The sequence below is a fragment of the Tachyglossus aculeatus genome, chromosome 6 (assembly GCF_015852505.1).
Source record: "Tachyglossus aculeatus isolate mTacAcu1 chromosome 6, mTacAcu1.pri, whole genome shotgun sequence".
NCBI lineage: Eukaryota > Metazoa > Chordata > Mammalia > Monotremata > Tachyglossidae > Tachyglossus > Tachyglossus aculeatus.
Window position 1 is genome coordinate 21,801,883 of NC_052071.1, and position 25,968 is coordinate 21,827,850.

Genomic DNA, 25,968 nt, shown 5'->3' on the forward strand with positions numbered 1-25,968 from the left:
AGAGATTTGGATTCTAATTCTTGCTCTGCAAGGAGGAAAATATTTGCTGGGGCTGGGATGAAAGTTTCTGACTGAAGAGCCATATAGGGAATCCTGAGAGGTAGCTGGCCAAAATGTGTGTGGAGAGGGGAGTGAACATTTGGGTGACCATCGAGGCAACTGCGTGCCTGGTTACAGTGCCGTGGCACAACCTCAGCTCTGGGTGTGGACATTTTGGCCTCAGAAGTGTGCTGCAAGTAAAAAAAACAAAAGAGCCTTCTTCATGCACGTTACAGGATGCTGCATTCCTGTCCATCTACTTGCACATCAAATTCCATGCCCTACTGGGAATACGGTTGGCAGGGGCCAGTCTGTGCTTACCGTTACTGCTGTAATCCTTTCCTTTGGGGATGTTCTACCTCCGTGTGGTTGATTCCCAAATCTATTATCCAGCCCTGTTCTCTCCCTCTCTGCATTTTCACATTTCCTCCTACTTCCAAGACATCTCTACATGGATGTCCTGCTGTCACCTCAAATTTGACATGTCTAAAACAGAACTCCTTATCTTCCCACCTAAACCCTGTCTTCCCCTGACTTTCCTATCACTATAGATGACACCATCATCCTTCCTCTCTCACAGGCCTGTAACCTTTGTGTTACCCTCGACTCCTCTCTCTTATTCAACCCATATATTCAATCCGTTACTAAATTCTGTCAGTTCGACTTTGACTTTACTAAAATCCACCCTTTCACCTCCATCCAAACTACCACCTCATTAGTCCAAACACTCATCCTATCCCACCTTGATTACCGTATCAGCCTCCTTGCTGACCTCCCTGCCTCCTGTCTCTTCCCCATTCCTGTTCACTCTGCTGCCCAGATCATTTTTCTACTAAATGTTCAGTCCATGTTTCCTCACTCTTCAAGCACCTCCAGTTGTTGCCCATCCACCTCCGCATCAAACAGAAACTCCTTACCATAGGCTTTAAAGCACTCAAGTCACCTTGCATCCTCCTACCTCGCCTTGCTACTCTCTTACTTGATGATGATGATGATGATGGCATTTATTAAGCGCTTAGTATGTGCAAAGCAGTGTTCTAAGCGCTGGGCCCAGCTCACACACTTCGCTCCTCTAATACTAACCTTCTCACTGTACCTCTATCTCACTGGCCACCTCTGCCCACATCCTGCCTCTTGCGTGGAACGCCCTTCCTCTTCATATGCAACGGACAGTTACTGTCCCCAGCTTCAAAGCCTTATTGAAGGCACATCTCCTCCTAGAAGCTTTCCCTGACTCAGCCCTCCTTTCCACATCTCCCACTCCCTTCTGCTTTGCCCTGACTTGCTCCCTTTATTCAACGCCCCCTCTCCCAGCCCCACAGGTACATAGTTGTAATTGTATTTATATTAATGTCTGTATCCCCCTATAGACTGTAAGCTTGTTATGATCAGGGACTGTGTCTTATATCGTACTGTACGAAGCGCATAGTATAGTGCTCTGCACACGGTAAGTGCTTAATAAACACTGGCTCTCAGTCCTGTAGTCTCAGTGCAGAGTTCTAATCTCCGCTCTGGCACTGGTCGGCTGTGCAGCCTTGGACAAGTCACTTAACTTCTCTGTGCCTCAGTTACCTCAATTGTAAAATGGGGATTTAGACTATGAGCCCGACGTGGGACGTGGACCGTGTCCAACTTGATTACCTTGGTTCTGCCCCAGTGCTCAGTATTTGGCCTGGCACAAAGTTAGCGCTTAACAAATACCATTAAAAAAATAACTCCAGGGAGAAAGGAGACCTGCAGCGGTCCTCTGCCGATCCTTAAATCCCCTACGGCCCCAAATTTGTAGGGTTCGGCAGCCTGACCGGCCAGGGGTTTCATTCTGCCGCCGTGGAGAGAAAGGCAGAGGGACGTCCTGCTGCAGACTCAGTGTCTGCGGTCCAGCCTGCACAGGATGTGTCGGGAGCAGGGGTTCAGGATGTCGGGTTGGGAAAGCGTCAGGATTCCTGGTGACGGTGTCATTAACCTTTCACTGGGAGTCAGGACACCCTGAAGGTTGACAGGGATATGACCTGGGCATTTCGGTCCTCGTCTTGGGAAATGATGCAAGATGCAACGAGAAACAATTCTAAACCGCGCAGGTTGTGGAAAGGATTCTCAACTCACATCCTGCTCGGTAATTGTGTGATGTGACAAGCCTCGCTCTGGTGATGGTCTTCTGATTGCTTCCTATCCTGTTGGCTTTTTGTCTTAAATATAGCATCTGGCTGGCATTGGAAGAACCAGTCTGGAAGTTATATAAGGCATGTATACTGGGACCAGGTCTTATAGCTTGAGAAAGTTGGGTACTACCATTGCTTCTAATGCCATATTGTGACCACAGTTGGTATTTGAGCCTCCTAAAGGACACAATATCCTTAATAATAATTGTTATTATAATAATAATTATGGTATGTGTTAAGCACTTACTATGTGCTAGGCACCGTACTAAGTGCTAGGGTGGATACAAGCAAATCGGGTTGGACAGTGGCCCTGTCAATCAATCAATCAATTGTATTTATTGAGCGCTTATTGTGTGCAGAGCACTGTACTAAGCGCTTGGGAAGTACAAGTTGGCAACATATAGAGACAGTCCCTACCCAACAGTGGGCTCACAGTCTAAAAGGGGGAGACAGAGAACAAAACCAAACATACTAACAAAATAAAATAAATAGAATAGATATGTACAAGTAAAATAGAGTAATAAATATGTACAAACATATATACATATATACAGGTGCTGTGGGGAAGGGAAGGAGGTAAGATGAGGGGGATGGAGAGGGAGACGAGGGGGAGAGGAAGGAAGGGGCTCAGTCTGGGAAGGCCTCCTGGAGGAGGTGAGCTCTCAGTAGGGCCTTGAAGGGAGGAAGAGAGCTAGCTTGGCGGATGCGCAGAGGGAGGCCATTCCAGGCCCGGGGGATGACGTGGGCCAGGGGTTGATGGCGGGACAGGCGAGAACAAGGCACGGTGAGGAGATTAGCGGCAGAGGAGCGGAGGGTGTCCCAAGTAGGGTTCACGGTCTCAATTCCCATTATACAGATGAGGTAACTGAGGCATAGAGAAGTGAAATGACTTGGCCAAGGTCACACAGCAGATAAGTGGTGGACTTGGAATTCAAACCCCTGACCTTCCGGCTCCAAGGCCCGTGCTGCTTCTCCCTTCTTGTCTACTTCCTGGCTGTTCTGTCTTTCATTGGACCAACGTCCTACCCAGGCAACAGACTTATTAGGGGACAACGTTCAACTAGGTTAGGCTTGTTCCCGCCCCTAAGTTTTTACACCAATTGTTGATACCTAGGCTTTACTGAATTTTAAGGAATGGTTCATAATCCTTAGTGTGTTTTCAGTGACTGTGTTTCCAAAGCAATTATCAGTGCTTAAGAATTCTTGTACAAGTGAGTCCAGTAAAATTAATTGACTCACTTTTGGTGCCCATGAAAGATTTACCCATACTGAGGAGGTAAAAATGGAATTTTTAATCTTCATTAGTTCTGAGGATATATATAGCATGGCTCTCAGCTTCCCCATTCTGCTCTCCCAAAATAGCATTAAGATATGGAAATAAATTGATCAGAGTTAGATGGTGCTAATGTTTCCTGAATTGATTCCTTTAATGTTTTGGCTACTCTAATATGGGGAGAATGTGTAGAAACAAGAACATGAAGTGAATTTATTGCTTTGGAGTATGTATTATGAACAGTATTCACTGGGAACAACAACATTAATAAACAGAACACGTTTTATAGACCACAGCATACCTTTTTAAAAATACCATTGGTATCTGGCCTGAAATGTTTTTGAAACAAATGGGAGATATCATCTTATGAAATAACTAAATTTATTTGATAACTTGATGGTAAGTAAATAATAATAATATAATGACATTTATTAAGCGCTTACTATGTGCAAGGCACTATTCTAAGCTCTGGGGAGGTTGCAAGGTGATCAGGTTGTCCCACGTGGCTCACAGTCTTAATTCCTGTTTTACAGATGAGCTAACTGAGGCTCAGAGAAGTTAAGTGACTTTGCCCAAGGTCACACAGCAGACATGTGGCAGAGCTGGGATTAGAACCCATGACCTCTGACTCTTTCCACTGAGCCACGCTGCTTCTTCTGTGACTGAAAGGGAATGACATTGAAAGGGAAAATGAATCCATTTTGGACCTTCTAACCGGAAACTGGTGCTATAATTTGATAAGTATAAATGAGTAATTGCTGGAGAACTTGGTTATATTAGCTGACAGCTTAATGATTTGGAACAAAGTTGAGTTTTCATAGGAACTCTTTCCAACTTTTTCTTGTGCATTCCTGGAAGATATTGTTTATATACAGTCTTATGCAGTTTTAAATGATCATTTCTGTAGGTTTCGGGGTGAGGAGAAAATTTTGTCTTCCAGATAACTTGGCACATCTGATTGGAAAGTGAGTGTCTCTTCAGTAAAGTGTTTTTTTTTGCCATCATAAATAATTAGATGTTGAAAATGGTTGATAGGACCAAAAGTACAGTCTGTAGTGGAAACAGCTGAAAATAATAATAATTCTGGTACTTGTTAAGCACTTACTGTGTGCCAAGCACTGTTCTAAGCATCAGGGTAGATACAAGTTAATCAGGTCGGACACAATCCCTGTCCTATTTGGGGCTCATAATCTCAGTCCCCATTTGACAGGTGAGGTAACTGAGACACAGTGACTTGCCCAAGGTCACACAGCAGACAAGTAGCGGAGGCAGAATTAGAACCCATGACCTTCAGACTCCCAGGTCTGTGCCCTATGTACTATGCCATAAAAATCAGTTTTAAGTTGAAGGTAAATTCATGACAGGAAAGCCTTTCAGTTGAGAGTTTAACCAAACTGAATTTTTCATCTTACGAAGCAAGAGCTATAGTTCATAGAACATTTTAATATTTAAAAATATACAAAATAGAATACCCCTCCAAAAAATTAACTTGCAAAATGACGTTTTAAGACGGGCTTTTTTGATTTGCTCATTAACATTATAAATAATGCCCGTTAAGAATAGAATTTTATAAAACAAAAGACCACAGAAAAGTTAGAAACATAAATAATAATGATAATGATGGCATTTATTAAGCGCTTACTATGTGCAAAGCACTGTTCTAAGCGCTGGGGAATTTACAAGGTGATCACGTTGTCCCACGTGGGGCTCACAGTCTTAATCCCCATTTTACAGAGGAGGTAACTGAGGCCCAGAGAAATGAAGTGACTTGCCCAAAGTCACACAGCTGACCAGAATCGCTATTAGCTCTTCGAGCCAGTTTGAATATTGAATCTAGATTTTTAGCGGTCATGTCTGCGATTCATCGAGTATGATCACCCCTTTGCTGCTGCAGCTTTGGTTGGCCTCATTTATTGAATTTAAGTAATCCACATGTGTAGATATAACGTGTGCTCTGTGGTGCTCTCTGTTTCTCAACAAAAATGAAAATAAACAAGGGTAAATTTATAAAAGTCAGAATTGGCGGCTGTTCATTGTAAAGCGGAATTCTTTGACACCTTCAACTGAACTTTCCAAGGAAGCGTTCAGCCCATTGAGACTTGTTGGGGACCCCACCAGCTGCATGACTCCCCTTCCTCCCCGCAGGACTCCGTTCCTCCCACCACCATGGTGGGATGGAGAAGCACAGCCATGGCCTGGAACCTTCCCCACAAAACCTTGGGAAAACCGTAGCAACTGCTGTTGGAATGGGCACTGAGCTGTGAGGTGCCAGAAATTCTTCTCCTGTAGCCACAACACCGTTTAATCTTTAATCAATCAATCAATCAATCGTATTTATTGAGCACTTACTGTGTGCAGAGCACTATACTAAGCACTTGGGAAGTACAAGCTGGCAACATATAGAGACAGTCCCTACCCAACAGTGGGCTCACAGTCTAGAAGTGGACTTAGTGTTTTGTTTCATATCTTCTTATGTGTCTTCTGCCAGCTGCCCTTCCTATTTTATATTTTTATATGGTGAGCCCCTTGGGGGCCAGGGACTATGTCTAATTTCCACTTGGGTATTCTTTCCCCATGCTTCGTGCAATTCTTTGCGCACAGTAAGTGTTTAATGCATGCGGTTACAGCTACTACTGCTTAAAGAAACCCCAGCGTCACTTTTGAAGTCAGATTGGACACCCCAGGCAAGACCCAGGTTCCAATAATAATTATGGTATTAAGCTCTTAGTATGTGCCAGGCTCTGTACTAAGCGCTGAGATCCCCAATCCCCCAATGCTATTTTCTTACCTACCAGGAAAAGGGCTGCTTGTGGGGCTTTCCCAAAGGAAATCCCTAGATTCCCCCGAAATAGCCACTATTCCCAGGAAGGGGAAACAAGGTGCAGTCCTCCAGAGAGAACTCAACCGTCTCTCTCTCTCTCCCTTCTGTGACATCTCCCTCTGGACTTGGTTCCTGCTCACCTTCCTATTAGCAAATCCACCGCCAGGTTAGCTTGTGAATAAGTGTTTTCATTTTAATTGTGCACATAGGGGATAACTTTCTTACCTAGAAAGCAAACATGAACTAAAATTTGATTAGAACCACCTAGCTGTAGGTGTTCGGGACTGTGCCCAGAATCATCCTTACATCCCTTGAGAGGTCCTGGAATTGGTCAGCTTGAGGTCAGGTGATCAGCAGGCCTTTAATTTCATTCATTCAGTTGTATTTATTGAGTGCTTACTTTGTGCAGGGCATCGTTCCAAGTGCTTGGGAAAGTACAATACAAGAATAAACAGACACATTCCCTGCCCACAACAAGCTTAACTTTATCGATTTTTCTGTCTAATTTGTATTTCTTCAGTGAACTACAGTTCCTCATCTTTATACCCTGGCCTTTCTGCCAGGAGAAGGTTAGATTAGCTATTTGAATCCTGACATTCCCATTTTCCTGCTTCTACTTTTCCACCATTTTTTCCCCTAGTTTCCTAAACTGGCTAAGTCAGGGTCCTTTTCTCTCTGATTGGTTGTCCCTGATTATTTAGTTGCTTAGCAGATCACCGATTGGCACCTGATGCAAATTATTTTTTCCGGATTTGTTTTCCTCCATCCCATCTGGCCTTTGACTGTCTGGTCCTGCAAAAGAGTTTTCCCAGGATCATTTCTATGGCCTTAGATTAACAGCTGTTATGATAATCTTGTTTCCTTTGATATTCCTGGCACTGAGAACTTGGTTTTAATATTATCTTTCCAATTGTTGATGTCTTTTCCCAAAATGCCTCGACCCTTCTGTTTGAAAGGGTTTTTTTTAGTGGTTATTATTTTCCCTTCCTACTGTTTGTAGATTCAGATTTAGGTGATCAATCAAACTACTCAGTCAGCTGATCAATGGTATTTATTGAGCGCTTATTATGTGCAGAACACTCTAGTAAGTGCTCATATTATCAAGTTGGTAGACACATTCCCTGCTTACAACGAGCTAGTAAAAAGGAATCTTTTAAAGTATTAAAAAAAAACACAAACCACACCTCATATCATTTTAACCACCCATTATCTTTTCCTTCCGTTTTGGTTGCTGCTACCATTTGTTCACACTGCAGAGTAGTTCATATTGCATCCACAACAAATACCTGTTCCCCATTTATTATATTTAGTAGGACTGGAAGCGATCAGTGTTATTTATTGGAATGCTTACTATGTGCCAAGCACAGTTACTAAACACTCAGGAGAGTACAGTATAACAGAGTTGGTAGACACACTTCCTTTCCATAGTGAGCGTGCAGTCTAGAATGGGAGACAGACATTAATATAAATAAATAATTTATAGATAAGAATTTAAGTGTTGTAGGGGCGAGGAAGGGGTGAATAAAGGGTGCAAATCCACGTAGCAATTCCTCCATGTTAATAATAATAATAATAATGGCATTTGTTAAGCATTTACTATGTTCTAAGCGCTGGGGGATACAAGATGATCAGGTTGTCCCATGTGGGGCTCACAGTCCTAATCCCCATATTACAGATGAGGTAACTGAGTCTCAGAGAAGTTAAGTGACTTGCCCAAAGCCACACAGCTGACAAGTGGCGGAGCTGGGATTAGAACTCAGGACCTCTGACTCCCAAGCCTGTGCTCTTTCCACTGAGCCAAGCTGCTTCTCTAAATTAAATTAGAGGAATTATTATGATATGACTATTGTTTTAGTACTTGGGTAGAAGAACTGAACACACAGCATTTAGTTTTCTCAACGAATTGAGGGTGTGAAAAGTAGATTGGGCCAAAGCAATTCCTATTACACCAAGGCAGAATCAGTCAAAGCCCTGCTGAATTTGAGATTCATTAGGGACTTAGGAATACTGTAAATAACTTCCAGTGAAATAATATCTTAAGGGGAACAAGCATGATGGATGATCTGATTTTTTACTAAATAAGGACTAGTGATGGTAGAAACTGGAACCTAAAATGAGATTTGAAAGTAACAGTGCCTAGTAAGGAAAGATAATTATTTATATTTCTTTAAATGTCTCAGAGGAATTGTCTTTACCCTTTCTTTGGTCAGTGAGAACTATGAGGGTTCTCATTTTGCCTTTTGTGAGTGTCTCCACCATGAATGGTATGTATACTTTTGCCTATCTAGGCTTTGATGTTTTTTAGATTTGCAGTCTTAAATCATTAGTGTAATTTCCTGTGAATTTTATTGACACTGTTTGAGAACTTGTGGGGTGGAACAACTAGCACAACTAGTTCTTGGAGGTTGAAAAGAAAGAGAGGGGTGGAGGTGAGAGTGCAAATAACCTGTGGCACAGTTGATTTTATGTGTTGTATGTCTTCAGTTTCACAGTATGCTTTCACATATATATCACAGAGATGTGCAAACCAATATTTATGCAATTTTTTAGTCCTTATTTTACCCCCATACCAAATTCATTGACATAATAATAATAATAATGGCATTTATTAAGCGCTTACTATGTCCAAAGCACTGTTCTCAGTGTTGGGGAGGTTACAGGGTGATCAGGTTGTCCCACGGGGGGCTCACAGTCTTAATCCCCATTTTACAGATGAGGTAACTGAGGCACAGAGAAGTTAAGTGACTTGCCCAGTCATACAGCTGACAATTGGTGGATCTGGAATTTGAACCCACAGCCTCAGACTTCAAAGCCCGGGCTCTTTCCGCTGAGCCATGCTGCCTCTCAAACATCTGACTGTTGGATAAGTATATCAAGTCTTCAACATCATTGGTGTTGATTGAGCCCGTACGGTGTGCAGAGCACTCTACTAAGCACTTGGACTAGTACAATATAACAGAGTTGGTAGACATGTTCCCTGACCTCAAGGAGTTTACATTCTAAAGGGGGAAAGAGACATTAATATAAATAAATAATTTACAATATATAACATCAGTTTTTGTTGGGACAAAATTAGTTATGTTTACTTGAAACACTTTTAAGCACAACTATTTTGATGGATATTAAGCAAGACACTGATAAGGGTAGAAATATTTGAAAGAAAATGCTAATATCTTAACATTTCTTACTGCCAAGTGGTCAGTGAGTTTAATGTATTGGTTTTCATCATTAAGTAATGATATGCAAAATATGCTGAAAGTTATGGAGCCCTGCCTTCATTTTTTTTAATGGTATTTGTTAAACACTTATTATGTGCCAGGCACTGTACTAAGCACTGGGGTATATATGAGCTAATCTGGTTGAACCAAGTCCATATCCCAGTTGGGACTCACTCTTCATCACCATTTTATAGATGAAGTAACTGAGGCACTGAGAAGTTGTGACTTCCCCAAAGTCATACACAGTAGACAAGAGGTGAAGGTAGAATTAGTCCTTCCGACTTCCAAACCAATGTGCTATCCAGTAGGCCATGCTGCTTCCCTTAATTATAACTTCATCAAAGGGTGAGGATTTGTCTTAAACCCTTCTGAGGGCTTTTTTTTCCTGTTTCTGAAGTTGGGGCCGGGGGAGAGAGAGATTTTTTGTTTGTTTTTGTTTTTTCCTATTTCAGACCTTTTGGTCTTCCTGCAATGCAGGAGGTACCATGACTTTGCTATGGAATTTCATTATTATAGTTTGTTGCTGACTTCATTAAAATTTCAGGGAGTTAAAATATACACTAATAAATCAGATTCCAAATCGTACGTGGCATTCAGTGAATCCTACCCTGGGCTAGTTGCCACGTGTCTTCCCTTTAATAGGTAAACATGTTTTGAAACAGTTTTTTGGGGGGGGTAGGCGATGAGGAAGCTGCAGTGCGAGGTATTGTGGAATATATTAAAAAAGTTGAATGCACTATATTAATTGCTGGCCATTTGTTGACCTTTATGATAGAACCACAAAAAATCAGGTTAGCACAGCACTGTTCCTCTTAAGAGATCAGTATTACTATTGTTCACTGTTCTCTGTATTCATTCTACCTCTTCCCATTCTAGAAAAATTGGATTTCTCTGGTTTCATTTCAGTTTTGTAAAATTGTTCTAGTAGCTTTCATTTGTGCCCACTAGGTCATATAAATGAAGTATGAATAAGTAGTGAAATATTTGTTTTGGGTCCATGATTCAGTGTTTTTCAGTGTCAGAAATTGAGACAATGTCCAAACTATTCTACCTTTGTAATTAGAAATATATCATTGATTGATTGAACCACTTGGGTGCTTATATCGCTTATTTTCTAAAAAAAATACTTGGACTAGAATTTTTCTATGTTCATAGTTAGTGAAATGACTTCCAACATAATGTGCTATTTTTTTTATGGTTTTTAAGTGCTTACTATTTGTCCAGCACTGTTCTAAGCACAGGGGTAGATCATCGTCATTGTCAGTGGTATTTGAGTGCTTACTATGTTCTTGGGAGAGTACAGTACAACAAAGTTGGTAGACACATCCCCTGTGTGTATTGTAATGTTGTATTACATTCTCCCAAGCACTTAGTACAGTGCTCTGCATACAAGTTAATCAGGCCAAATACAGTTCCTGATCCACATGGTGCTCAACAGTATAAGATGGAGAACAGGTATTGAATCCCAATTTTGCAGTTGAGGAAACAGGCACAGAGCAGTGAAGTGATTTGCCGTAGGTCAGACAGGAGACAAATGACAGAGCCATGATTAGAACCCTGGTCCTCTGGCCCCCAGGCCTGTGCTTTATCCACTAGGCCGTGAAAAACACTAGATATAAGTCCTAATTAGTTCCGTGAAAATGAGTTAAGCAAAAGAGCAGTAAACAAAGTGTTTTCTCATGGGAAATCATTTAAATTGTATCACTGTCATGGTAGTGATTTTTATTGTGCACAACAAACCATACTATGAGCTTGGGAAAATACAATAGCAGCAAAACTCACATTCCCTAGGCTGAAAGCCAATTGTGGGCAGGGAACATGTCTTCCAACTTTGTTGCATTGAACTCTCCCAAGCTCTTAATACAGTCTTCTGCACACTAAACATCCAAATATTATCGTTGTTAGATTTTCCAGTGTACAGTCTCTCAAGGACGAGATTTGTGTCAAACCCGTCTCAGGGTTTTTCCCTATTTCTGAATTGTCTTTTTTCCCCCATTTTCAGCCACCTTGGTCTCCCTGTAGTCCAGGATTTGATAAGACTTTGCTATGTGATTTCATTATTACAATGTGTGGCTGACTTCACTGAAACTTTGAGGAGTTAAGATATACAATAATAAACCAGACAGACTCCAAACTGTACGTGGCATTGAATGCATTGTACCTTGGGGTGGTTGTCACTTGTTTTTGCTTTTAATATTTAAGCATGTTTTGAAATATCTTTTTTTCCTGTGGGGAATGAACAAGCTGCCCTTTTCCTTCTTGGCTCGTAACCCTGACTCCCCATCCCAAACAAAGCCATGGGAAGAGAGAGAGGTATGGGCCAGTAAGATGGTTGATTGGGGGCAAGTGGAATGGATAATAGAGGTGGTGGACTTGTAAAGAGATGGCGTTACCTCCCTCTCCTTATTTTCACATCTCTGGTATGCAGACAATTTATTGTCGTCTAGCAGAATTACCCAACAGATATTACTTTACTGAGTGTGCTTAGTACAGTGCTCTGCGCACATTAAGTTCTCAATTAGAGAAGCACCATGGCTCAGTGGAAAGAGCCCGGGCTTGGAAGTCAGAGGTCGTGGGTTCTAATCGTGCCTCTGCCACTTGTCAGCTGTGTGACTTTGGGCAAGTCACTTCACTTCTCTGGGCCTCAGTTCCCTCATCTGTAAAATGGGGATGAAGACTGTGAGCCCCACGTGAGACAACCTGATTACCTTGTATCTACCCCAGCGCTTAGAATCAATCAGTCGTATTTATTGAGCACTTACTGCATGCAGAGCACTGTACTAAGCACTTGGGAAGTACAAGTTGGCAACATATAGAGACAGTCCCTACCCAACAGTGGGCCCACAGTCTAGAAGCACTTAGAAACGTGCTTGGCACCGTAGTAAGCGCTTAACAAATACCAACATTATTATAAATATGATTGATTGATGTACAGCATTCTTGAGCCCCTAATGAATTTGGAGTTTAGCAGGGCTTTGACCGAACATATGACCTCAAAAACCTTGCTCGTTGTCTTCACCAAAAGCAATACATCCATCAGTTTGAAGGCACCCCGAGCCCAAATACTTCAGCCCCTGTAATCTCATCTGCTGACCCAAGCTTTCAGGACGTTTACTACTTGCAGATCTTCACCTTGGTTTCAGTTCCTTCTCTCAATATCTTTCCTTTCCCAAAACCACATTTCCAGGAGTCACCAGACTATATATATATATATATATATATATAAATCAGTTGCTTCTCAGTAGATGACTGCTATATTGTATAATTTGAGATTGTTTTAAGGTCATGATGCAGTGCTTTTCAAATGGAGGTAAGGTACTTAAAGCTTCTTTACATGTTGGGAAATACTTTCGGTTGTAAAGGACCTACCACTTACTAAATCCACCCTGTTGTGTGTAGCAAAAAGTGCGTACTTGTTTGGCTGAAACTTTTTTTTAAGCGGTATTTGTAAAGCACCCTCTCTGTGCCTGACACTGTACTAAGTCCTGGGGTAGATACAAGCTAATCAGTTTGGATACAATCCATGTTCCTCACAGGGGTCATAGTCTTAATTCCCATTTTACAGATGAGGAAACTGAGGCACATAGAAGTTAAGTGACTTGCCCAAGGTCATACAGCAGGTAAGTGGCAGATGCAGGGTCAATACCCAGGTCTCCTAGCTCCCAGGCCCATGCTCTTTCTACTAGGCCATGCTGTGTCTAGAAATAGAAACTTCTATTTCTGTTTTTATTATTATCATTATCATTACTATCATCAATTATAGATTTCTAGGCATTTACTGTGTGCCAAGCACTGTACTGAGCACTGGGGTAGATGAAGGATAATCAGTTTGGACACAGTCCCTGCCCCACATGGGGTCATGTTCCTACAGTGCTTCCAGCGCTAAGAACAGTGCTTTGCAAATAGTAAGCGCTTAATAAATCCATTATTATTATTATTTCTACCCTTCTTTTGATGGATTCTGACTTCTGACCTGTGCAGTGATTTTAGCAAGGAGCAGAGCCAATAATAGAAAAATTCTGCCACTGTCATCTCTGCAGTTATCATTGCTCCTCCATTCTAGTTGCTATTTTCAGCTCAAGATGCTATGACTATACCTGCACAGCTGTGTCGGTGATAACTGCTCTCTGGGTGAATGTACAGTCAACCTACATAGTAGTGTTTGCTTTCTTCAAGACCCTCGTATTAATCAATCAACTGTATTTATTGAGCACTTACTGTGTGCAAAGTAGCATATACTAATAATAATGATGACATTGGTCAAGCACTGTTCTGAGTGGGGTGGGGTAGATAAGCTAATCAGGTTGGACATAGTCCCTGTCTCCCACAGAGTTTACAGTCTTAATCTCCATTTTACAGATGAGGTAACTGAGGCCCAGAGAAGTTAAGTGACTTGCCCAAGATCACCCAACAGACAAGTGGTGGAGCTCGGATTAGAAGTCAGGTGCTTCTGATTCCCAGTCCTGGACTTTATCACTTGGGAGGGTATAATATACAGTATGCGTATGGTTGGAAGGGCATTCCCTGATTCTGCTGTTAGGTTCTGTCAGAACTAGGTCCCTGGATCATTCTTTCCACCCTGTCTCCCTGTGTCTTCCCCCATCTCCGTCTCCCTAATTTGGTTATCGGCACAACCACCGTCAATGCTCCCCGGGCCCTTTTCCTTCCTGGCTTGTAGCCCTGCCTCCCACCCCAGACAAAGCCATGGGAACAAGAGAGAGGCATGGACCGATAAGACAGTTGGAAATGGGCGGTGGAAGTGGTGTCTTGGGAAAAAATGGTGTTCCTCCCACCATCCTTATTCCCATACCTTTGGAATGGGGATGACTTACTATAGTCTCGCAGAATTACCCAGATTAACTCTGGGCCAGCAGAGTGCTCTCCACAGCTCTCTGTTCTTCACACCCTCCAGGAGATAGAGGTGTAATCAATCAATCAATCGTATTTATTGAGCGCTTCCTGTGTGCAGAGCACTGTACTAAGCGCTTGGGAAGTACAAGTTGGCAACATATAGAGACAGTCCCTGCCCAACAGTGGGCTCACAGTCTAAAAGGGGGAGACAGAGAACAAAACCAAACATACTAACAAAATAAAATAAATAGAATAGCTATGTACAAGTCAAATAAATAAATAAATAGAGTAATAAATATGTACAAACATATATACATATATACAGGTGCTGTGGGGAAGGGAAGGAGGTAAGATGGGGGGATGGAGAGGGGGAGTAAGGGAGTATAAGGAGGTGGTAAAGTGACAGATATGTTTTAGAGGCAGAGGGAAGAAGGTACAGGCAAGAACAGGAATAAAACACGTTTTACCCATGTGCCTCTTGTCTCTTCATTACTGCATTGCACTTTCCCAAGCGCTTAGTACAGTGCTCTGCACATAGTAAGTGCTCAATAAACACGATTGAATGAATGAATGCCCTCCCTCCACACATCTGCCAAGCTTGCTATCCTCCTCCCTTCAAAGCCCTACTGAGAGCTCACCACCTCCAGGAGGCCTTCCCACACTGATCCCCCTTTTTCCTCTCCTCCTCCCCACCCCCCCACCCTACCTCCTTCCCCTCCCCACAGCACTTGTATATATTTCTTCAGATTTATTACTCTATTTTACGTGTACATGTTTACTGTTCTATATATTTTGTTAATGATGTGCATATAGCTATAATTCTATTTGTTCTGGTGATTTTGACAGCTTTCTACATGTTTTGTTTTGTTGTCTGTCTCCCCCTTCTAGACTGTGAGCCCGTTGTTGGGTAGGGACCGTCTCTATATGTTGCCGACTTGTACTTCCCAAGCGCTTAGTACAGTGCTCTGCACACAGTAAGCTCTCAATTAATACGATTGAATGAATGTATGACTGAGACACCTGGACAAATTGATGGATACAGGACAAAAGAGGGCAGGGATCATATCTGCATACTCATTTGAACTTTCACAAGTGCTGATAGTGGTGCAGGATAGCAGGTGCTCAATAAATACAAATCGATTAAGTGAATGAAACTCAGCTCTTGCTCTGCTTGACTTTTTACACACAGTTGCTGTGGGTGAAGTCAATTAATCAGTGGTAATCATTGAGCATTTGCCATGTGCAGAACAATACAACAGAGTTGAACAGGAGCTTACAGTCTTCAGGAGGGACAAGCATTAAAATAAATCCCAGATAGGAGAAATAGTAGAGTATATGGATATTTACATAATGGCTGTAGGCCTGGGGTGAGTCTTGGCTGGGCACAGGTGATGCAGAGAGGACAGATGGGGAAATGAAGTCTTAGGAAAGGTCTTTTGGGGATGTGGTTTTAGGAGAGCTTTGAAGGGGGGAGCAGTGACAAGCCACATGTATATTATAAGTATGTAATATACTATAGCCATCTGTTGGGTAGGGACCGTCTCTATATGTTGCCAACTTGTACTTCCAGAGCGCTTAGTACAGTGCTCTGCACACAGTAAGCACTCAATAAATATGATTGAATGAATGAATTCACTGTAATACATATTATCCACCCCTTTGTGGATAAATGGGGATCAAAAATGCTTCATGTGGAAAGAAAAAGTGCATTTCAGTTACGTGGAATCTAGGTGAAGGGTTCTCTTTGTCGGGTGTAGTTTTTTGGAAGTTGAACTTTAATCTTTGCATTTGAGAGGATAAGTGCTTTCAACTCATTGGATGCTATCCGTTTCAACTTGTTTTTTTTTAATCTCCCCTGCTGACTCTTCCTATCTGAAGTCATTTGTTGTAGGTCACTGTTCCTGTAAATACATTGCTCCGTGATCCTGGTCAGGTTATGTGGGGATTTTTTTTAAAGCTGGGCATTTTCACTTGCATTTGACATCTGCACTGGAGTTGAAAACGAGATAATTCTGATATACCTTTAAAGAGCATGTCGTTCTTTAAAAGACTGCAGGTATGGTCTAAATATTACTGGTGTTAAATATATGCTATTTAATTGATTAGCAAAACTTAATGAGCCCAGTTACTGTAATCAGTCAGCTGTATTTACTGAGTGCTTACTGTGGGCAGAGCACTATACTAAGCATTTGGGAGAATTTAGAGTTGTAAGAAATATTTGTAAAAGCAATTATCTGTTATTGTGATTTTGATTAAAAAATTAGAGGTTTTTTTCTCTTCAGCAACATAAGAATAATGACATTCAATTAGGTGTTTCTGAATCAAGTAAAAAGCTAACCAATTAATGGTATTTACTGAGCACTTACGGTGTATAGAGCAGGGTATTAAGTGCTTGGGAGAGCACAGTACAGTAGAGTTGGAGGCAAAGTCATTGCCCACCAGGAGCTTGCGGTCCAGAAGGGGTGACAGATATTAAATTAAGGATATGTACAGAACAGCTGTAGGGTGGAGGGTGGTTGGAATATTTAATGCTTAAAGGGTACAGATCCAAGTGTATAGACAATGCAAAAGGGGAGAGGGCACAGGGTAAATGCGGATTTTGTTGAGGAAAGCCTCTTGGAGTAGGTGTGTTCCTTTTCGTGAAGCTTTGAAGGTGGGGAGACCTGAAGATTTTTTACTGTCATTTTTTGTATTCCTTCATTTGAATGAGGTGTTTCTCTGATTTGATTGCAGAGCAGAACATTGTTGCCAAGAATGTTTGAACGAGCAGTGGGTTTAAGCTGGTTTCTAATAATATAATCTATAAATTAATTTTAAATCATATGGGAAGCAGAGTTATTCTTACAAACATTTCATTGTAAGCTCATTGTGGGCAGAGAATGTGTCTACCAGCTCTGTTGTAATGTACTCTCCCCAGCACTTAGTACAGTGCTCTGCGCCCAGTAGGTGCTCAGTAAATGCCATTGGTGATGATTGTTGCTTGTCATAATGACTATTCTGTTACAATCTTATTGAACTGAAATGAAGCACCATGCAGTCCCTGTACTGTTTCATGAGTTTTAAGCCATTCTGAACTTCTGGTTTTTGAAGCAAAGGTTTTGAATCCCTATGGCAGGTCTAAGAGATCTCCACGTGAACTTTACAAATATGCTACTTATATTTTCAGGTTCATATTTTCAGACTTGGAAAGAACTAAAAGCTTCTATTTGTATTGCCTTTGCCAAAGGCCAGCTGAACATCTTTTTTGTTTATTTTGTGGCTAACTTGTTTAGTTTGTGGGGGGGTGACCTCTTAACTGCAAAATAAGTTCTCAGAAACAACCATATGCATGCATTTCATGTGGCTTTTAAAATAGAGGAAGTATTATAATTCAGGAATTGTGTCTTGAAAACCCTCATAGGAAAATTATGTAATAGGTACCCTTGATTCATTGGGAATTAATGCATTTAACGGGAAGATGATTAGAAGATCTTGTCTTATGCTGAATTGTCATCTCCGACCCATAGCGACGCTATGGACACATCTCTCCCAGAACGCCCCACCTCCATCTGCAATCGTTCTGGTAGTGTTCCCCTAGAATTTTCTTGGTAAAAATACAGAAGTGGTTTACCATTGCCTCCTTCCACACAGTCATCTGGAGTCTCTGCCCTCTACTCTCTCCCAAGCCTCCGCTGCCCAGCACAGGTTAGTTCCGACTTGTAGCAGATTGTCTTCCACTCGCTTGCCACTGCCCAAACTAGGAATGGAATGGATATGCCTCTGCTTGACTCACCCTCCTGTAGTCGCGACTGGTAGAGTACTGGAAACTCTCCAGATGTGACCCTGGGATTAGAAGATAGAAGAGCGTTAGAAAATACCACCGTGACATTTTTCAACACAAATTCCTGTGTTATTGTTACATACACCAGTAACAGAGTACTTGACAACTTCGTTACACATTGCTAGCTTGCTGTAATTAGCTGCTCTGCACATAGTAAGCGCTCAATAAATACGATTGATGATGATTAGCTGGTGAAGAAGGCAGAAATGTATGGTAAAGTATTTTACTATTCTAAATTCCTCACCACACCTTTCTTTTTTTTTCACCCAAGTTGACCTTTTTGTACCTACCAAACTAACTTTGGAATTGTAACTCTCTCACCATTCTTCTAACTCTGTCTCCATGTTCATGCCATTCCCCCGGATAGGAACTCCCTGCCAGAATCCCACAAACGATAGGTTTCCCCCCATTCAGAGACTTACCAAAATCCGACCTCCTCCACCAACCCTTGCCTGTTTAATTCCCAGTACCCAAAATTGTCTTACCATTCCTGTGGACCTGTGCTATCTTTGCCCCAGAGAGAGACCATCCATTCAGTCTCTGCAAGTCTTTTTTTTCTCCATTCACTATAAATGTTTTGTCTGATATGCACTTTTACCTTTCTTGTCCCTGAGGTCATCATTCTTCATTGGTAAGGTCTGTGTAAAATCTAGTGATTTTTAGGAAAGCATCCTTAGAGGAGAAATTGCCTTTATCACTTTACCAAGGAAAATTGAGCGGTTCTTTGTTCCTTAGCCCAAAGCACCCAGGTCTTTAGGTTCTTTGCCCCCTTTTCTGAGAACGGCTTCACCCCAAATGCCCTGCAGAAGTAGTAATTATAATATAATAATAATGATGGCATTTGTTAAGAGCTTGCTATGTGCCAAGCATTGTTCGTAGTGCTAGGGGAGATACAAAGTAACCAGGTTGTCCCACGTGGGGCTCACATTCTTAATCCCCATTTTACAGATGAGGTAACAGGCACAGAGAAGTTAAGTGACTTGCCCAAAGTCACACAGCTGACAAGCGGTGGGGTCGGGATTAGAACCCATGACCCCTGACTCCCAAGCCCGTGCTCCTTCCACTGAGCCACGCTGCTTCTCTAGTAGTCCGTAGTTACATTTATTGAGTGCCCCCTGGGTGAGTGCACTGTATTAAAGCTCTTGGGAAGTACAAAGAGTGACATATTCCCTGCCTTCAAGTAGTTTGCATTCTAATTGGAGGGACAGAGATAAAAACTTATCAGTAGAGTTATCCTAGTGCATAAATGAATGGACAGTAAAATATATGTAAGTGCTGAGGTGGGTTTAGAAAAGTGCCTATGTACTAGAGATTGGGGTTTAAAAAATGATAGTTTATTCAAGAAAGGCTTGATGGAGGAGGAGGGATTTCAGAGGAGCTTTGAAAATGGGGAAGGCTGTGGTCTTTTTGGTTTTGGGAAAAACGGGGTTCTAAATCAGGGGAACATTGTGAACTAGAGGACAGACTGGAGAGGCAGTGGTGAGGTACAGCTAGAACATTAGTTTGCGGGTAGCACAGCAAATTTGGGGGTAGCATATGAAGAGAGCAAATGTGCAGTAATGTAAGTATTTATTAAGCACATATTGAGGGCAAAGCATTATACTAAGCCCTGGGAAAAATACACATGTGAGAATTAGACATGGTCCTTGATCCTCAAGGGGCTCACAGTTCCAAGAATGGGAGCTGGTGAGGAGAAGCTTGGCGACAGGCACATAAGGAAAGATACAAACCAAAGCAACATAAAACACAAGCCTCAGAAGCCACATGGTGCATCTAGAATCCAGTCACATCCAAAGCCTCTGCAAAGTTGTAATATGTGTGGGAGTTCATAGCCATGGCTTAAGCCCTTTGCTTGCCCAAAGGTTCAGGGAAAGTTCATTCATTCATTGTCATATTTTTTAAGCGCTTACTGTGTGCAGAACACTATTCTGTTTGGGAAAGTACAATACAACAATAAACAGTGACATTCCCTGCCCACAACAAGCTCATTGTCTAGGGGGCTGAGAGTAAAAGCCCCAGGATATCCTAGCAGGAGAATGGCAGGAGTTCCTAGTGGCTATTTTACTTGTACTTATTTACTATTCTATTTATTTTGTTAATGATGTGCATATAGCTTTAATTTTTTTAAAAATGGCATTTATTAAGTGCTTACTATGTACTAAGCACTGGGGAGGTTACTTCTATTTGTTCTGATGATATTGACACCTGTCTACATGTTTTGTTTGTCATCTGTCTCCCCCTTCTAGACCGTCAGCCCGTTGTTGGGTAGGGACCGTTTCTATATGTTGCCAACTTGTACTTCCCAAGCGTGTAGTACAGTGCTCTGCACACAGTAAGCGCTCAATAAATAAGATGGAATGAATGAATGGCCCTCCATAGAGTGGGAGGCTGAGGGGCTTGGTGTGCAGTTTGAGTGATAATTAACAGCTTTGCCCCATAGCTTTTATAGCACAGCAGGTTATTCTCCCCTGCCTCTTGGAACTGAGATGGGGGCACTCTGCTTTGCCCCTGTTTACTGGACACAGCCCCCGGTTTGACCCTAGTATTATTGGGATTCCTATTTTAATTGGGCCCAAGAACCAGGACAGAAGTGTGCTTCCTTCCCGTTTCCCCCTCAGCTTACTCCTCTCCCTTCCTCTCCTCCCCTCACTGTGGGGACAGGCCATCCAAGTCCACCATGTAGTTTTCCTCACCTGGTGCTTCCAAGTACCAGGAACCATTGTCTCCAAACCCCCAAGATGCCAGAAACCGGGTCACAGCCCATTTTGGGATTGACCCCACCCATCCCTCAGAGGGCTCCAGGAAGGGGGACCACAGACTCAGACTTCAGGTCAAATGTCAGAGAGGTCAGCTGAGTTGGGAAGCCAGGAGTGAGGTGGTTTTGCTTGATCCACAGGCTCAAGGGAAGTCAGTGAAGAGATGTGAGGAGTGGAGGTGTGTGCTGGACGACACCTCAAGAATCAATCATTCGCATTTACTGAGTGCTTTGGAGAGTACAATATAATGGACACATTCTTCATGTAGTAAAGATCGGAGGGGAGAGGCACTGGAGGCAGGGAGGCTGATATAAAAGGCTAACCCACAATATTACCAGAGCTTGTACCAGAGTGGTAGCCGTCCGGATGGTGAGGAAGGAGTGGATCTTAGAGATGGTTGTGGAGGAAAAACAGACAAGATTTGGTGACATTCTCAGTATGGGGTTTGAAAGAGAGGAGTAAAAGATAACGCTACAGTTGTGGACTTGGGGCGTGAGGACTATGATGACAACTGTGATAGGAAAGTGAGGTGGAGAAGGGGATTTGGAGGGAAGATGAGGATTTCAGTCTTGAACATACTGAGCTTTAGTGGCACATCCAGGTAAATGGGAACCTGGCACATAGTAACAAATGTCATCACTATTATTTTAAAAATTGACAGGATTTGGCTGTAGATTTAATGTAAGAGTTGACGGACCGTGAAGAATCGAGAGGCAATCAAGGTTATGGGCTTCTGGGACAGGGAGAAGGGAGTGGTATCCCTTAGAGAGATCGAAGATGCTCAGGATTTTCCCAAACTGATTTAGGAGGATTCGGAAACACAGGTTTGTGCCATTTAAAGTAAAAACTTTATCAGAAGGCATCTCACCTCGGAACCTTTTCACAGTAAACAAATGGATATAATTTTTTTAGATTAGCAAAACACAAACTGAAGGACAGTGCTCCATTTCCGGTGCAGAATCCCAAAAACAAAATTGAAGAGCGTGACACGGTCTTGAAAAAGTTGGGTGAGAAATGCCAGGCCAGATCATTTTATTTGAAATCTGTAGGAAGTGTGCAAAGGAAGTTAAGGGAACGGAACAAGAACTTGAGTGCTCTTTTCTCTTCCTCCAAACTGGGAGTGCAGAGACTCGCAAACCACATTTGGCTTTCTTCCCTACTTCTGGGAAACTTTGGAAAGATCGCAGTGTTTGGTTCAAGTTGCTCGATAATCTGCAGCGTTCTCCTTGAGATTTAGCTGGTGTTGTTACAGAATTAATGCTCCCTATTCTGCAAATGGCTCTATCTTTAGCTCCTGTTCCTAAGGTTTGTGATGTTCAAAATGTGTCCCCATTTATTTAGATAAATTTTGATTTCGGCACTTTTGTGCCTTCTTTCTGCTTACTTTCATTTGGATATGTATTTTGATTCACTTCCTGTCTGCCATAGAGTGTTTTTGCTGGATTGCCTGACGGTCTTAGCTGTTGCTGTCATTTTAGAGAGACTGTAGTACTTAACTACATGACCAAGATATAGCTTAAATTTGAAAAATGCCTATAATAAAAGATTGTTAGTTGTTGATGATGGCCTTTCTTTCTCTGTCTAGTAAAGAAGAGCTCTCTCCAAAACCGTGAATTGTGGATTATCTTTTCTGTTTAGGTTTTATGCTTATTGGCATTTCCTTGATTGTTTTGTTTGTTTTATGGAAGGGCCTGGTGGAATGAGACCTTAAAAACTAAGAGCCAGAGAATCCAAGAGGAACTTTAAAAGATCTGTTTCACTCTTTTCCATAAATAGTGCCCAGTGATTAATTTTTCTAGCCTTGTTGGAATCCATTAGAAAGCGGAATTTCATCTCTTGATCCCAAACTTTGCTGCCCTACAACTTAACAGAAAACAATTTCAGAACCACCTAATTAGGATGAGAAAGTCTTTTTCATTGGTGAAATTTTAAAGGTCAGCAGATAGGTGGATGCATTTTGTGCAGCTGTAACACCAAACACATATATTTTTTTAAAAGGAGGAAAGGAGCAATTCTGTTTTTCCAGGAAAAGTTAGCGGTGGCTACAGCCTTTGTGTTTTCAAAGGCCTGAATGTCAAAAGCAAAATTTCTATCCCTATTTGTTGTTTTCTGTATTGTCTCCAGGTTGCATCATGTGATGAGCTCTACGGGTTGTTTTGATTCCAAAATGCACATTTGTAGTGGTAATCATTTTCCAAAGCAGTTTCTATTCAGCCCTCAAAGTACCCTAAGGACTATTTCCTAGCTATAGTGAAGATGTCTGTGATATATCCTGAGAGCTTTAATGTTTTAGCAGACATGATTACAATTCAGAACCAGTTTCTTTGAGAAATGGAAAAATACCCAGTTTCAGTTTTGTGTCATTTCCTCTGGCAGCAGTTTTTTACGGAACAGTTGTAGAAGGAAATTAAGAGCTGGGGAAAAATATCTTAGTAAGGATGATCAAATCATTTCAACTAGAAACTGTACTTTTAACTTGTAGTTCTTAAGAAATTTAGCCAGATTGTGAACAAAGTTACTTGTAAAATTGTGGTAATTATTATCCATCTGTTTTGCATGAGAATAGTACCTACTATTGAATGGGTGGACATACACAATTTTGGTAGTATGATAACTTGAAAAAAGAGTGAAAAATCACCTCTGGGTCTTTCAGCCATTTTGACTTTTAATATTTCTGCCCACTGCTACTCCAAGAAAGGTAGTTTTTTTAATCACAGTTTACTTCAAAGAGTTTTCTAAATACAGTTTCATTATTATATTTTATGGGAACCAAGAGAAGTCAGTTCTAAGTTCTAAATATAATAGAATTTTATCCTGGGATTGTTTTTAAAAAGACTTTATTATTTATCGACAAATTCCCGTATGGAAGTAAATTGCTCTCACAGTGCCTTGAAAGTGCAATGTCAGATTCTCTTCTGGCAAGTTGTGGTTTGTTGTATAAAAGAGAGAAATTCCTGAGATTCAGTTAATTATTTTAATTTCCAGGAGTGCTGGTTGCTTTGTCAAAGATTAAAGCTGAAACCTGGAAAATTTTGTATTTAAATTGTTTTCATTATTTTTTGAAGTGGAGCTGTGAAATTTATGATAGTTTCAGTCCCAAAGACCACAAACTCCTTGTGGTCAGGGATCATTTCTACTGACTCTGTTGTACTTTCCCAAGTGCTTTGTACAGTGCTCTGAACACCAAATGCTCAAATTACACGGATTTATTTTTATGTATGCAACTTTATACATTTATGTGTCGCCTTGTTTGCTTATGTGGCGTTCTGTTACCTTTTTTATTTAGTTAAGTGAGTGTCATCACCTTAAAAATTATTGAGGAGAAACAGAAAAGGGGCATTGTGGCCTAGTAGAGTCCCAAACTCTAGTCCCAGCTCTGCCCCTGTCTGCATGTGACCTTGGATAAATCATTTACTCTCTGTGCTTCATTTTTCTTATCTGTAAAATGAGAATATGATTCCGACCTCTGTTGCTCAAGGGATTGTGAGCCCGAGGGATGGGGACTGTGTCTGTGTGTGATTTCAGTTCTTAGCATTCTTAAATTCACTCAGTTGTATTTATTGCGTGCTTAGTATGTGCAAAGCACTGTACTAAGATCTTGGAAGAGTACAGTGTAACAACAAACACACGTTAACAGGTAGGAGATATATAATTATTGTACGTTGAAAATGGATTCTAGGTTTAAATAGCACCAAAAGATTTAAAATCGTTTCTTCACATTTGTAATAATTTGAAGGGAGTGACGTTTTGCTACAGTTTAGAAAGCATTAGTTTGCTTGAAGGCGTTTGTAGAGATTTCAGTATCATGGTCAAAATCTCCCAGGTTACTGGCCCTGAGGTGAATAGGTGGAATCTGTTCTCAAATCTCGGTAGTTCTGTGTGCACTTTGTTTTCTTAGTCATTTATTTTATTCCATGTGGTTTCAAAGTTCTGGAAGGGTGTATTCTAAGGTAACCGGAGGTCAGTGTGATCTGAGTAACCTCTTTTTGGGCATGTGATTAAAGCAAGAGAATAATCGTAAACTCAGTAAAGTAAAGATTTGCAGAGCATCTCACCAGCTATCTGAACAAAGGATTGTGTATGCCGATGATCCATCCACTTTGCTTATCAGGACCTCGTTTCCTTTTCATATTCAACAAATGAACAAGCAGGTTTAACTGGTAAATAATATTATTTCCCCCACTGCTTAGAATAGTGCTTGACACATAGTAAATGCTTAAAAAGCTTAAAAAAAGTTAAGAAACCTCAGCACCTGTATGCCCAGAATAAGTTCTCTGTTGTTTCTCTAAGTTCTTGTTGGTGTCGATGGAGGCAGCAGGAGAGAGGGATTGAAGACAAAGAAAGGCAGAAGAGGTTGGAACAAAGATACCAAAGCCAGGCTGGATTAAGCCCCCTGTGGCCTCTGGGGCTGATGATACTAATGATGATGATAATTGTAGTAGTCAAGTGCTTTTAATGTGCCAAGCATTGTACTGTCACTGGAGGAGATACAAGATAATTAGTTCAGCTGCAGTCCCTGTCCCACACAGGGCTCATGATCTACAGGAAGCAGAACAGGTATTGAATCCCCATTTTACAGAATGAGGAAACTGAGGCCCAGAGAAGTTGTGATTTTTGCCCAGGTCTCACGCAACAGGAAAGTGACAGAGATGGGATTAACCTCAAGTCTCATGACTCCCTTCCCCACAGCACCTGTATATATGTATATATGTTTGTACATATTTATTACTCTATTTATTTTAATTGTACATATCTATTCTATTTATTTTATTTTGTTAGTATGATTGGTTTTGTTCTCTGCCTCCCCCTTTTAGACTGTGAGCCCACTGTTGGGTAGGGACTGTCTCTATATGTTGCCAACTTGTACTTCCCAAGCGCTTAGTACAGTGCTCTGCACACAGTAAGCGCTCAATAAATATGATTGCTTGATTGATTGATTGATGACTCCCGTAATTCTGCTTTACGGGCCATCCCACCACCTTCTTCCACGCTCCCTTTGGGTGCAGCCTTCAGGACCTTGGAATGAGCCAG

The 25,968-nt window shown here is 41.5% G+C and overlaps 1 protein-coding gene and 1 non-coding gene across 10 annotated transcripts in view; one reads left to right on the top strand and one right to left on the bottom strand.

Annotated features, from left to right (window-relative positions):
• Nucleotides 1-25,968, top strand: part of ATP11C (ATPase phospholipid transporting 11C) — a 138,726-nt gene that overhangs the window by 24,030 nt on the left and 88,728 nt on the right. The window contains exon 1 of one of the 9 annotated variants that reach the window (XM_038748574.1): nucleotides 16,273-16,417. The exons of the other annotated variants lie outside the window; for them this stretch is intronic. Within the exon in view, the coding sequence (XP_038604502.1) occupies nucleotides 16,394-16,417 (24 nt within the window). The 5' untranslated portion in view covers nucleotides 16,273-16,393. Of the gene's footprint in view, nucleotides 1-16,272; nucleotides 16,418-25,968 lie in introns of those variants that run through there. 9 annotated transcript variants of the gene reach the window in all.
• Nucleotides 18,056-18,191, bottom strand: LOC119930281. Its single transcript, XR_005451763.1, has one exon. It is a non-coding gene; the product is annotated as a small nucleolar RNA SNORA7 (small nucleolar RNA).